At 37.8% G+C, this 15,298-nt stretch overlaps 1 protein-coding gene across 1 annotated transcript; it reads left to right on the forward strand.

Moving 5' to 3' along the window:
- Positions 1-4,903: 4,903 nt before the first annotated feature.
- LOC141616946 (uncharacterized) lies at positions 4,904-5,344 on the forward strand. Its single transcript, XM_074434113.1, has one exon. It carries the CDS (start codon positions 4,904-4,906, stop codon positions 5,342-5,344), a length of 441 nt encoding a protein of 146 aa, XP_074290214.1.
- The last annotated feature ends 9,954 nt before the right edge of the window (positions 5,345-15,298 follow it).

Below are 15,298 nucleotides of genomic sequence, written 5' to 3' on the forward strand. Positions count from 1 at the left end.
CTTATCTAAGGGCCGTCTTTGGGCCTGTGCGGCCCGTGCGGCTGCACAGGGCCCCAAAATTTTGGGCTTCGAAACCATAGTATGTCTAAGATAAATATATGTTGCACATAAGATAAACAATGAAAGGTGTTGGTGTTGGTGTTGTGGTATGAACTTTACCTTTTATTCACAAGGTCACAGGTTCAATACCTTGTAGCGACCTTTTTTCTAGTTTTTTTTTGGGCTCACATTCATATACCCATTTCTTTTATCGGTCAAATTTTCTTAAAAATTGAATATGATAAATGTAAAGTATTTTAATAAGCAAAAATTAAATATGATAATGTAAAATGTTTTAGTAAGTAAACATTTAAAAAGACCCAAAAAATTTGGGAAATCACCTTGAGTTTGGCTCACGAAATAAAATAATTTTGTGTTCTTACTTGTGTACAATTCAATTTATTATTTTGTTTAGTATCTTAACTATATAACAAAATTTAGTATTAATAACATGTTGAAATTTTGAGTTAGGTCCTTTTAGTTATATTTAGGATTGCGTTGGTTGAAATTTGGATTAATATAATTTTTTTAAAAAAAACACATTAATATATTACGGGGGGCCTCATTTTTTAATTTTGCACAGGGCCCCGAAACCACCAAGACGGCCCTGCTTATCTTTACCATACATATTAGAGTTGATTCAAGGAAAATAATACAAGGTATAGTTTGAATTTGAGGAGTAACAATTCTCTCCATTTTCTTAACAGAAATAAAGGTTTATTATTTTTTAATTGTCCAGACGTAATCATGGATAAATCATGTGGTTGTAAATACATTCGAGTAGGGAAAGGTAAATGAATGAAAATGAGATATATAATATAATATAATATAATATAATATAATATAATATAATATAATATAGATGTATTAGAAAAGAAACTAATTTAGACCCCGTGTAATAAATGCAATGCATATAGAGTTTTTTTTTTATTTTGAATAAATTATTTCTATAATAGTGGTACTTATTAATTGTTCATATTTATCGCCATTGTATTTTACTTTGAGGGGAAAAAGAGTTGAAACTAAAAGTTAATTAATGTGATAAAATGTATTCTACAGAAAATATTTTTATATCACAAAACTAATGATTTCAATTTATAAATTCTCTTTTTTTTTGCCACGGTTTACAGTTTTGTTTTATACATAATATCGCTCAAGTAATTATCAAATAATAGCATCAATAAAAAGATTTAACAAGTTATAGTTTTATATAAATTTTATTTATATTTTAATTAAAAATATTATAGTTTACATTTCAGTGAAAATAACAATTTAATGAAATAAATCATATTTATTAGTTTTTTATTTAGTGAATGCACTTAATTTTAATTAACTTCCTTATTTAAGAAGATCTTTTTTAGAGTGAAAAATTGAGAGAATACCTATTCTTTTAGTAGATAGGGGATGGAAAGAAAGAAATGCAGATGATCCAAATTGAAATTTGAGCTACATGACTTCACATGAAAAATTCTGTTTTATTCTATTTGGATTCTACGTTCTATTTATTAATAATGTTGTTGTTTCTAATTTTTGATTGGCTAAGAAATACAATGACATTGTACACTGATGAATCTATCACACTATTTTGAAGATCATACTTTGACCTAAATTCATAGATTGTTATTTGTTACTGAAAATCTGAAACCGTTTGTAACACTATAAGAGGAACCTCTATAAAGCTGATCTTCAACTAATATTCGAAACTTAATCTCCCTCTGTCTCAATGAATAGAGCTATTTTGTGAGGGGAAATAATGCAAGTGTAAACTATTAATTGGGACGAAGCGAGTATATCATTATCCAAATTTTAAAGTAACCTAGGTTTAAGTTATTTTATAGAGTAGGAGTAACTAATAAGAAATCATTGCCGCGGTAACCCCTTGAAATTGAAGAATTTTTAGTGGCCAAAACTAATCTTTAAAAATACGATAAATGGAAAATTCCTATTCCTAACATATGGAGAAGAGTAAGATGCTCGGCAATGGTGAACAACTAGTATTGATTAAGATATCTTCAAAAGTTGGTTTCATTTTTCCTAGAATTGCAAGGTTTATATATTTAACTAAAACAAAAGAAGGATAAAGTTGATTCATTAGCTGGACAACATGCGCGTATTGCATTATTTAACATCTAAACATGATTATAATCCAAATAATAATAATGACAAAGTTATTCAAATAGTCAGCCTTTAACTATAATTGAATAACTTTCCTCAGAAAAACAAAAAAACAAACTATAATTGAACAACTTCACGCAAGAAACAAAGATTTGCCTGGAAAGTGTTGATTTTTGTTACTTTGGTGACAATGTGTTATACCAATAGGTTAAGTATTAAAAATATGAAGGGTAAATTATCATGTACCGTGTACGGAGTATACATAAGTGACTTGAACAAAGATTTGTGAGATGAAAAACTTACGGGAAGTGAATCAGTTGACAATAGTGAGATAAGTCAAATAGAACAGAAAATCGAAATTTTTTCGAATTTTTCATTACTAAAAGGTCATTTAGTCATTTACTAGCAGATTTTTTTTTTTTTTTTTTTTTTTTTTTTTTTTTTTTTTGGCTGCTGTAAATAAAGATTTACCTAACTATGCATAGCCTTACATGCAAGACGATGGGCATCATAATTAAAACACCTAGGGACATAACTAAAAGCTAAACAATGAAAGTAAGAAAAACAATCAGAAATCTCCTCTAAAATAGTCTTTATAATAAGGTGACGTCTCTCCATTCCTGCAAGCTGCAAAATCAAAGATAAGCAATCTGATGAAATCTCCAAATGACGCAAACCCCTTTCACAAGCCCATCGAAGCACTAAGAGCACACCAAGACCTTCAGCTTGCAAAGCAGATTCCGCCATAATTTTCGTTTCCATGCTATGGAAAATGTAACCATTTTCAGACATAGCAATCCACCCAACACTTGCCTTATCAAAACCCTTCCAACCCGCATCCACCAACACTCGCACATAACGACAATCACCAATCCGCCCCACAGCAGATTGAAGACGCTGAGAAAGTAAAATTTTGGAAAAATTGTAGATTACTCCCTTATAAATTTTTCTTTATGAAACTTTTTACTATAACTTTTAGAACTTTTTTACAAATTACTAAAAGTAACTGAGTTTCTTTCTATTGTGACGTAACAGTTATTCAATGTAGTTTTCGACGCAATTTTTATCTTAGGTCATTCGGAAATAGTCTTTTTGTGTTGGTAACACAAAGGTAAGACTGCGTACATCCAGCCTCCACCCCACAATTTTGGGGAGTCATTGAGGCATTGAGGTAATGTTGTACTACTACAGCCTAAACAACTAATCCCCAAAAACTGATACCATAATGTGTTTTTGAAGCAAAAAAAAATGTAAGGTACTGAGTTTTAAAAACGCGATTTCATAAGGGAGTAATCAACAATTACAAACAAAAAATAAAAAAAAAAAAGCATTTGGTATTGTGATCCACCAGGAGACAGCAGATGGACACAAAGTGAGATTGATGGTAGCAAAACTTGCGAAATTTGAACTAATTTGTGTTTAAACTAATTTAGTTGGCAAATTATGAATTTGTACTCTTAGACGATTTTCCAAATATAGTGATTTCTTCAAGATGGAGCAGTTACACTAATCAGTAGTAGTGACTGCTGATGATTCAACTTTTTCATGTGCAATTATCTAGACCTATGGTTGATTGTCGGCTTCATTATTTATTAGACAACTCATTTTGTGTAATTTTAGAGACTATTAAAGAGCAAAACAGCTGAATAATAGTGTACATTAATCTATCAATTCCAATGAATTACGGAGTATTATTACTATCGAAAGTGTCTTAGCCTATTGGCTAAGAATGAGGTATAACGAATTATAGGTCTCAGGTTCAAATCCCATACTCATACTACATAAATTACGATTTACAAGAGACATGTCAATCGCAACCTAGGTAGCACCAAAACGGACACGGGACACGTTATTTAAATTTAATAAAATATATATTTTATAATTATAAACGTTGAATTTTATTTTTATAAAATTATTTGATATTAAATTTAAATAAGTGAAGATAAAATTTGCCCTTGATTATAACTTATTTTCATTTACCATCCAAACGCATCTTCTAATCAATCTCTTTCGAGAGCTCATTTCTCGTTTAAAGAACATCATTCACCCCAAATGTTGTCCAAATGTTATGGACACGCGTCGGACACGACCCAAATCCCATGGACACGCGTCGGACATGTGCCCGAATAAATGTAGAAAGTTAGACACGGCTTTATAGGTGCCTGACACGTTTCGGCGTGTGTCCGAGAAGTGTCAGTATCGGACACGGGACGACTGATTAGGAGAACTGTCCGTACTACCTAAATCGCAACTAGAGTGTCTCGTTTAAAAACACCATGCAAAATGGCGTATTTATAGGAATATATGATTATTTCATTAGATATTGTACTTAATATATTATGGTAATGTATATTCTAGTTACCTAAATTATAGGATTTGGTTATAGGAAATCTAGGGTTATGTATGTATATAACCTATCCATGTATCGATTGTTTCATCCATTCAATATACATACAAAATATTCCTCCCCAAAACCCTCTGGTGTCTCGTTCCATATGGTACCAGAGACCTTACGATCCTGATTACCATCATCGTTTCTTCATCATCGTTTCTTTTCTTATAATTAACAATGACAAACGGAGCTAAGACAAGTGGAACGAAAACAATCGAATCGATTCCACCAACATCCCCACTATATCTTCATCCATCAGAAAGCCCGACTTTGTTGTTGTCTCAAATAAAATTTGATGGAGAAAATTACGATCTTTAGGCTGATGCGGTTCGCAATGGACTTGACGCCAAGAATAAGATGGCTTTTGTCGAAGGTACCATTAAGCAACCACCAAAAGCCGAGACTAATGGTGAAGAAAGTCTCGAAAGTGTGGCATGGCGCCAATGCAACGCCATGGTTAAAGCCTGGTTACGGAACGTAATTGATGTGAAGCTTCACCCGAGCATTGCCTTTTTGGGTACCGTACCAGAAATTTGGAAAGAATTGAAGGATCGCTTCGCAACCGGGAACGCACCGCGTGTGCATCAATTGAAGAGTGAACTTAGCGACTGTAAACAAACGAAGGATCAGTCAGTCGTTGAGTATTACACCCAACTCAAAGCTTTATGGGACGAATTAGCCACATACAGTCGGATTCCCCAGTGCACATGCGGAGTCGCTTTGCGCTATACTCAAAGAGCGCGAGGAAGAAAAGGTCCACCAATTCCTCATGGGCCTCGACTCAAATCTTTACGGTAATATTCGTTCTAATTTATTAATGGAGGATGACATTACTTCGTTAAGCCGTGCATACTCCTTAATATGCGTGAAAAAAGACATCGAACTATCACAAAATCAAAGGTTATGGAGATAGGCGAAGCAGCCATGGCAGCGAGAACCACGATTATTGGAAACCGTGTCAATGGACATGTTGGAAACAGGGAGAAAACTGAAGAAGAGCCGACTCCGCCCCACTGCAATTATTGCAATAAGGATTGGCATATTGAAGAAAATTGTTTCGAGAAACATGGCTATCCTACTCGTGGAAGAGGTCGTGGAAGACGCGGAGGCAGAGGCCGCGGAGGCCGTGGCAGAGGAAACGATTATCAAGTCGCCAACTCCACCACGCACGCAGAACAAGGAGAATCAAGTAAACAAACGGTACAGAATTTGACAAGTGACGAGGTAGTAGCCTTACGAGGTCTCTTGAGCACTAAAGGTGATAATAATCAGAAATTGAAAGGTACGACTAATACTCATATTGTTGAATGGTTACTCGATAGCGGTGCTTCACACCATATGACAGGAAAAAGAGAACTACTCGATAATGTATGGGTAGGCGGTCGATCAACTGTCGGGTTACCCAATGGCTCACACATCGTTGCTCAAGAACACGGGACAATCAATGTCGGAGCGAATTTTGTTTTAAAAGATGTTTTATACGTTCCGAGTCTCACTTGCAATTTAATATCCGTTCAGCAGTTGTTAGAGGAAAATAATTGTATTGTGACTTTTTTTCCTGACTATTGTGTTATACAGGACCTGTCTACGAGGACTCAGATTGGACGGGGTGAGCATAAAGATGGGGTTTATGTTATGAAGATTGGTCGAGAGGAGATTGCGGCTAAGGTGACGACTAGCAGTAAAGTCCGTCTGTGGCATAGACGACTTGACCATCCTTCAAGTAGTGTTTTACCTTCTTTTTCTCCTTTAGTCGGTTTTGATTTAATTTGGAACACTCGTGATATTTGCAATTCCTGTTGTCGTGCAAAACAGACGAGATCAGTTTTTAAGCTTAATAATAAAATTAGCAGTGATTTATTTGGTTTAATTCATTGCGACATCTGGGGACCGTATAAAACGAGTAGTCTATCTGGTGCTCATTATTTTCTCACTATTGTTGACGATCGTAGTAGGGGAGTATGGGTACATCTAATGAGAGACAAAGGAGAAGTAGATCATTTAATGAACAATTTTTTCAATATGACTAAAACACAATTTGGGAAACAAGTTAAAATTGTGCAAAGTGACAATGGCACCGAGTTTCTTTCGGGATCATTAAAGGAATATTATAATGAGAACGGAATGCTTTTTCGAACTAGCCAAGTCGACACCCCACAACAAAATGGTAGGGTTGAAAGGAAGCATCGACACATTCTAGAAAAGGCAAGGGCCCTTCTTTTCCAGGCCAACCTACCTAAATATTTTTGGGGCGAGTGTGTTATGACTGCTGCTTTTTTTATTAATCGAACTCCCACTAAATTTCTAAACAATCGAACCCCATATGAAGTTTTGTATGGAGAAAAACCCGTGTTAGATAATCTACGTGTCTTCGGTTGTCTTGCTTATGCTCACAATAAAGATAAACCGAAAGACAAATTCAATGAGCGGGGCAAGCGTTGTATTTTCGTTGGATATCCATATAGTAAAAAAGGGTGGAAATTATATGATTTAAAGAAGCGAACTATCTTCGAGTCACGAGATGTGTGTTTCTACGAACACGTTTTCCCATTTCATGAAGGCAATTCCGCTGTGCAAGATACAAATGTGACTCAAGCACCTGTTATTGACGATATGGGTATTGTTGATACACAATTAGACACTTCATCCACCATTGACCATCAAACGATTATACACGTTGATGATGATAATGACGGTGAGACTAATGGGGAAAGGGGGAGCACGGCAGATGACGTGACAGAACAAGAGCAGCAGCATGACAATGTCGACAATCAGGAGGTTGTTCAGGAAGAAAGGCCGAGTGGTAGAGGTGCTCGGGAAAAATTTGATCCTTATTGGAAGAAAGACTACTTGTGCAAGTCGACAAGAATTGTTACACCCATCGAACATGCTCACTCGTCTCAATCAAATTCCTCAAAGACAGGTACGCGTTATCCGATAGCTAATTATGTCACATACAATTGTTTTTCATCTACACACAGGCATTTTCTAGCAGCCATTGATGCAATAAGAGAGCCTCGTACTTATGCGGAAGCAGCAAAGTCCCACGAATGGAGAATTGCCATGTCCAAAGAAATTGAAGCACTCGAAACAAATGGGACATGGAAAGTCGTGACACTACCTCCAGGCAAGCGACCCATTGGTTGTAAATGGGTTTATAAAGTAAAGTTCAAAGCTGATGGAACAATTGAACGATACAAGGCGAGGCTAGTAGCGCAAGGCTTTACTCAAATCGAAGGCATAGACTATCATGAAACTTTCGCTCCGGTGGCAAAGATGGCAAGTGTGCAGTGTCTATTAGCAGTGGCTGTAATCAAAGGATGGACAATAGCACAATTAGATATAAATAATGCCTTCCTTCACGGAGAACTCGATGAAGACGTTTATATGCGATTGCCCCCGGGATTTCAGGCGAGAGGCGTTAATCAAGTGTGCAAGCTTCAAAAATCGTTATATGGTTTGAAGCAAGCTTCCCGAAATTGGTTCGCAAAACTAACCAACTACATGAAAAGGTATGGTTTTGAACAATCTTTAGCGGACTATTCATTATTCACATATCATAAAGACGATATTTTCCTTGGAGTTTTGGTGTATGTTGACGACATGATTGTCGTCAGCAATAATGATGAAGCTTCCACACGGTTTAAAGCCTTTCTTGATAAAAGTTTCGGGATTAAAGACCTTGGCCGACTCAAATATTTTCTTGGAATTGAAGTGGCCACCGGGCCGAAGGGCTTGTTTCTGTGCCAAAGAAAGTATGCTCTTGAGATTGTCAAAGATGCAAAAATGGAGGGGTGCAAACCGGTTTCTAATCCTCTTCAGACAAATCACCGTTTAGCCCTTGCAGACGGTCCTGCACTTACAGACCCGATGTCGTATAGAAGGCTTGTTGGCCGACTAATTTATTTGACCATTACTCGCCCTGACCTTGTCTATGCAGTCCATGTATTGTCTCAGCATGTTCATCAACCAAGAAAGGAGCACATGGAAGCCGCATTGAGGGTGGTGCGTTTTATTAAGGGTAGTGCAGGACACGGCATTACATTGCATCGTCATTCTCAGCTACATTTGCGGGGGTATTCGGATGCAGATTGGGGAAGTGATCCTTGGATGCGACGGTCAGTAACGGGTTATTTTGTTTCCTTGGGTGATTCGCCGGTATCATGGAAAGCTAAAAGACAGGCTATTGTTTCTAAGTCATCCGCCGAATCCGAATATGGCAGCAGCTACAAGTGAGCTCATTTGGCTCAAAGCATTTCTCGCTTCTTTAAAAATCGAGCATACTAAGCCTATGAAGTTGTACTGTGATAACCAAGCGGCTATGCACATTGCTAACAATCCCGTATTCCATGACCGTACGAAGCATATAGAAATTGATTGCCATTTCATTCGTCACCATTTGGTCAATAAGACAATTTCGACTTCATATGTGCGAAGTAAAGACCAAATTGCAGATATGTTTACTAAAGCATTGGGTGGTGAATTGTTTGCGCATCTACGTTCCAAGTTGGGCATCGGCATTCCCGAAGCTCCAACTTGAGGGGGAGTATAGGAATATATGATTATTTCATTAGATATTGTACTTAATATATTATGGTAATGTATATTCTAGTTACCTAAATTATAGGATTTGGTTATAGGAAATCTAGGGTTATGTATGTATATAACCTATCCATGTATCGATTGTTTCATCCATTCAATATACATACAAAATATTCCTCCCCAAAACCCTCTGGTGTCTCGTTCCATAGTATTTGATCAAAACAGCATTCTAAGTTAAATTTGAAAATGGATTCTCCTTTCCATTTCCTCTCTTAAACTCATTTAATAATATTTTTCCCATCAAACCTCATTATCCCTTTATTTTTACCCATAAATTTTGAGCCGTTCGATTATTCCAGAATACGATCTGGACCATCGAAAAGAAATGGCCTCTCCATTTCTTTTTAGGAAATGGAGAGAAACTCTCGTTAAATTTCCCCAACACAATTTTACTTGCAGGATTATAAACACTTGTTATTTTTTTCTTTTCCTGTCCATCAATTCTTTACTTTTTCCTTATTTAGACATTTCATCTATTTTTTCTTCACATTTCTGTTTTAAGTAGTTGCAAGTTACTTTTTCTCCTCAAATTCAAGTTGTTTTTTTCTGCTTTTTTACTATTTCAATTATCTTTATCTCTATTTCTTAATCTTTAAAAGTAAACGTAAAGAATTGATCGAGAAAAGCGTCACCCATGTCAATGACCAATTCTTGGAATCTTGGTGTATCGGAATGTGATAGGAAAAATAAATGGGGTCACGATAAATTCCTGCTCCTCACCTTGCTTGGGTTGTCGTATACTCCTAATATTCATTGACCTAAGTAGTCACTAATTAATCTTATTTCTCACCCTTTAATTTGTATTAAATCCCTCTCTTAAGTAGTGCTGAAAAAGTATGTTTAAAAAAAGATTATATTGTGACGAGAATGAGACGCTTTAAGGTATGAATAGTCGTGTTCCTAGTGTCTTAATCATTTTTAACCAAATGATTTTTCTCCTACCTACAATAAAAGGCATGTTGTAGCTGTAAAATTTACAAGCTTGTGCAAAATGTGTCATATTTGTGATGTAATTTATGTTGAGCTTCAAAGTCAAGAGTTAGCTTCCAAGTCGGGCAAAGGCTACCAAATTCAAGTACAATAATGCTCCTACTAAACAGTCCAAAACTCCAAAAGAAGATGTGAAAGTCGATGCGACAAAGAATCCGCATTCCTGAAATGTGACAAAGGATCCGCATAACCACCACAAGATTATTTTTTTCGGTGCATCATCATTATGCAACGAAAAAAAATTCATAACATAACATAAATTCAAATGGGTCCTAAATGAAAAATGCAGACAAAATTCATAATTGAACCAAAAGCATGAAGTATCAGTTAATTGGTTAGCATTGCCAAATTTGTGCACAGGATATGAAGAATGAATGAAACAACAGGGATAAACCCATTTCATAAGATCGACAAACAAACAAAGCATTAATCGGGGTACACACGACTATTCTTTTTCAATGTCATCAGCTTTAGTCTGAATTTCGAGTTTGCTATATGAAGTATCGCTTGAGCTACTCTGCCTTTTGTTTTTCCGTTTTTGGTTCCTTTGTATTAAACAGATGATTTTCATACCTGGGTTTAAGATCAATTGATCATTATCAACATTCAGCTTATTCTCTGTTTATAAGGGCTTCAGTAGCTATATTAGTACCTCTAGGTTCAAATGGAACCGTATCGAACCTGACTTCGTTTCCCAGCTCCCTGAGAAACAGGTTGACTGCTCCAAGAAGCTTGACTTGCTGTGGGGTTGTTGCTCTCATCTAGTCTTTGGTAAACCCTCGATCCTCCGGACACCTATCATCAGAAAGAGTGTGAGTACAAAATAAAGGGACTGACGTGCAATATAAAATATTGTAGAACAATGTCCGTTTTAGATTATAAAGAGGGCTAACATTGAAAGAATCAAATGGAAAAATGATGGAATTCGCATAATGGTGCACATTGCTTGTTGCGCCTTGTGCAGAAGGCGCCTTATATATGAACTTGTAAAGTAAATTTTGAAAGAATTTGTTATAACCGAGTCCTGTGTCCTTCCTTGTCAATGTGCAAAAATGTGTCCTTCCTTGTGAATGTGCAGAAGGGGTTTCCAGTGATAGGTAGGGTAATGAGAGTTTGGGCTGATATTAGGGTGGTCAGTGGCTAAGTTGGCAGGGTGGTGTTAGGTGAGGGTTGCAATAGAGAAGCCTCAACTCTTAATGCCCAGATGTCAATTATTTGTTGCTTAACTAAAATCCGAAAGTAATTACTTCCTCTCAAGGATTTACTTCTAAACTGTTTTCCCAATCCGGAATAACAAAGTGTGAATAGATTTAGTAAGACATGAGTAGCCGGAAAAAAGTATCTAATGATTTAGTAAGACATACTGTCTTGTGGCTAGTATCTAATGATTATTATCATATCTAAGCTCCTTGATGCTGGTTTATTGATCGCTAATAGATTTAAAAAGCCGGAAAAAAGTAGTTTAACTGTTTAAGCCTTCATTACACAGCTTCTATATAACAAGACAACATGAAGTTTCTATGTCCAGCAAGCTCCCACAGTACATGTCATGGAGAGAATACTAGGGAATAAATGGAAATTTGATCTTACCCGAATAAGCTTAACTAAAAAGACCAACGATGTTATGAAAGATATCAAGCTAGACATGCTGAAAGATCCCCTAGATAGCACCATCGAGCCAGCTCAGAATAAAAATAATGTTCCGAAATAAACAGCTTGCACAATCTGAGGGATGAGCGCCTACATTCCATATTGCTTGCCTTCACAAAGAGAATTGACGGAAGGACCCGTCCAAACCGGCTCTGGAGTCAACTCCAACACCCCTTTCGGATTGAGAAAGAAGGGACGTGTGTTGAGGATAGAGATTTGTTGGGGTTTGGTGGAGAAATGTCTGTGGAAGGGTGAAGAATTTGGAAGTGGTGATGGTGAGGAAATGGAAGAGAAGGGGAAGACACTTGTCTGCAGTTGTCGGGGGTGTTGGTGGGCTTATAGACAGAGCCACATAAACAATCAACAGGCCAAAGTGATAGAATAATCAGCACTCATGGATACCTGATAGAATTACCATATAGAAAAACCAAAGAACAATCTGTATATAGAAAACTCTTGATACTAATGTCATAACTCCACCTCGTTCAGGTACGCTGAAAGAGCCGCAATACTCAGATGTGCCATCCTAGATATTCTCTCAAGCCTTGAGCCAAGTAATGTAATAGCAAGAGGCAGAAAGACAGATAAGGATTTTGTCTCGGCTCAATGAACAAGATTACAAATACTCCGTAGAAGTTAGCCCTGAGGTGTCTGTTCTCACCCAGGCTGAAATTAATAAATTATAGATAGGGTTGGGCTGATTGCCACTGCAGAGTGCTAGGCACTATCGTCTGTCATGAAAATCAAAAGATCAATATTACAACAAAAAAAATATGGTTATATGTAGCAGCTACTCATCTGGAGACTATATAACTAACTACAGCTTCCACAACTAACAGAGTTAAAACAATTGGAGCTATACTCGAAAATACAGAAGTACACGCCCGACTAATCAAGAGCCTCATAACAGCTGTTGGGTAACAGAGTGTGAGTCAGAGGTATGGACACTGGGCTACACACGTGCAACTGCAAAGCATCTCAGCAAGCTTAGCACAGCAACTCCATATATCATTGTAGATATTTTCCATAGAAGCTTCTAGGAGATGTCATAACAAACTTGTAACTGATTTGACTTTTGTAACAAACTTTGACCGAAGCTGACTAGGACATGACTAGGATTAGTTAGTTACTCATACTTGTATATATAGATGCTCATGTACACATAACAGATTAAGTTAATGAGATCACAAATTTTATTTACATTTTGTTGTTCATATCAAAACACTATAAATCTTCCTTGTGAGCTTGAGCTAGCATCAATGGTGTCCATCTGTGTTGCTGATGATTCTCATCATCTGACACCATTTCACATGGTATCAGAGCAGGAGTAACTTCTGTTTTTGCATATCAAATCCTCATTCTTCCGCAAATACTCTGTGTTTTTTTTCTGCTTCGTTTTCCCTTTTCTCTTCAATTGTTTACTGTTAAAGACGTAAACAATAGAATAAGATGATACTGAGTGATTTATTCAAATGATCATGTTCATTACATATGGGTATATACTATGCTATTTATACACAAGAATGAATAACATATTTACGGAAGTAAATAACTTGTATCGCTAATTACGGAAGGCGGATAATATGTTGCCTTGTGTGGAGCTTGAGCCAACGGCTCTTATGAGGCTCCTAGGCCGTTGCTCTTCAACGGCTATCTAGGGTGCTTGTTAGTACAAACCACCCCCCCCCCCCAGCTAGGGGCTATGACGTTCTTTTGTATTTCGTCGCGGATAAAGTGGCAATCAGTCTCGATATGTTTTGTGCGCTCGTGGAAAACTGGATTGCGGGCTATGTAGAGAGCGGATTGGTTGTCGCACTTGAGTTGAATGGGTTTGTCATGAGAAATGCCGAGAGAATGAAGTAGTCCTTTGAGCCACTTAAGTTCTTTGACGGTGAAGGCCATGGCGCGATACTCGGATTCAGCAGAAGAAAGGGATACGGTGGCTTGTTTCTTGGTTTTCCAAGAGATGGGAGAGGAGCCCAAGAAGACTAGGTAGGCGGAAAGTGATCGTCGACTGGTAGGGCATGCAGCGTGGTCGGCGTTGCAATAGGCATTGAGTCGTAGGTCACTGTCGGAGCGAAGAAGTATGCCCTGACCCGGCGAGTTCTTTAAGTACTTAACAACTTTGAGAGCGGCTTGCCAGTGGTCGACGGTAGGAGCGTGCATAAATTGAGCTAGTGTATGAACCGAATAAGTAAGTTCGGGTCGTGTAATGGTAAGATAAACCAGGCGGCCGATGAGGCGGCGGTAGGATTAGGGATCACTCATGTATGCGGCCTTGGATAGGGCCAACTTATGATTCTGCTCCATGGGTGTTGGAGTTGGTTGTGTGCCGAGGAGGCCCGTTTCTTTTAAGATGTCGAGGGCGTACTTGCGTTGAGAAATAAAAATCCCAGAGTTATGACAAGCGATTTCTAGGCCGAGGAAGTATTTGAGAACTCCCAAGTCTTTCATATGAAAACATGTGCTCAAATATTGCTTGAATTGATTAATGAAATCGGGATTGTTCCCACAAATGACCAAATCATCCACGTAGACAAGTATGTGTACCTCGGTGTTGGGCCGGTTAATAGAAAATAAGGAGTGATCATATGGGCATTGATTGAATCCATATTGTAAGAGAGCGGAAGCGAGCTTAGCATACCAACACCGTGGGGCTTGGCGTAAACCATAGAGAGACTTTCGAAGACGACAAACCTTGCCGGCTGTAGATGGATGAAAACCCGGCGGAGGTGTCATGTAAACTTCCTCATCGAGATCACCATGGAGAAATGTATTGTGAACATCCATTTGGTGAAGGACCCATCTTTTGGCGGCGGCGATAGCAAGCAAGGTGCGAACGGTAACATGTTTTATAGTAGGAGCAAATGTTTCGTTGTAGTCCACCCCTTCAACTTGCTTATTTCCCATAACAACGAGTCTTGCTTTGTAACGTTCAATAGACCCATCCGCATTGTATTTAATTTTGTAGACCCACTTGGAACCAATTGCTTTCTTATGCGAAGGTAGGGTTTCGAGAGTCCTTGTTTTTGTTGAGAGCATCAAGTTCCAGTTTCATGCCGTCGCGCCATTCCTTGACCTGCACGACATCTTTAAAATGGCTAGGCTCGTGGTGTTTAGTCACGGCCGACAAGAAAGCTTTATGGTTAGTAGAAAAATTATCATAATTTAAATAGTGAGAAAGAGGGAATGCGGTACCTGAAGACGATGATGAGGCCACGAGAGAGTTTAATGAGGGGCGTGGTTTAGAAAGGATAAAACCGTTAAGATTAGAGTTCGGTATTTTAAGACGATGTCCTCGACCCATGGGTTGTGGGTCATTGGTAGTCGTAGATGTGGAAGAGTCGGTCTCGGTGGTCTCAGTAGCTGCGGTCGATGGAGTCGTCAATTGAGCTGATTGGGCCGTGTTTGTGGCAGGGGAAGAGGAAGATGTGGGCGTTGTGGATGGTGTGGAGGCGGATGTAGTAGTGATAAGTATAGGTTGATCGATGGGTGTTAAAGAGTCCGCTA

This window comes from Silene latifolia, chromosome X, assembly GCF_048544455.1.
Source record: "Silene latifolia isolate original U9 population chromosome X, ASM4854445v1, whole genome shotgun sequence".
Classification (NCBI taxonomy): domain Eukaryota; kingdom Viridiplantae; phylum Streptophyta; class Magnoliopsida; order Caryophyllales; family Caryophyllaceae; genus Silene; species Silene latifolia.

Bases quoted from the DNA above. Each gene is read 5' to 3' on its own strand.
- LOC141616946 (XM_074434113.1), top strand. From the start codon at position 4,904: ATGGCTTTTGTCGAAGGTACCATTAAGCAACCACCAAAAGCCGAGACT.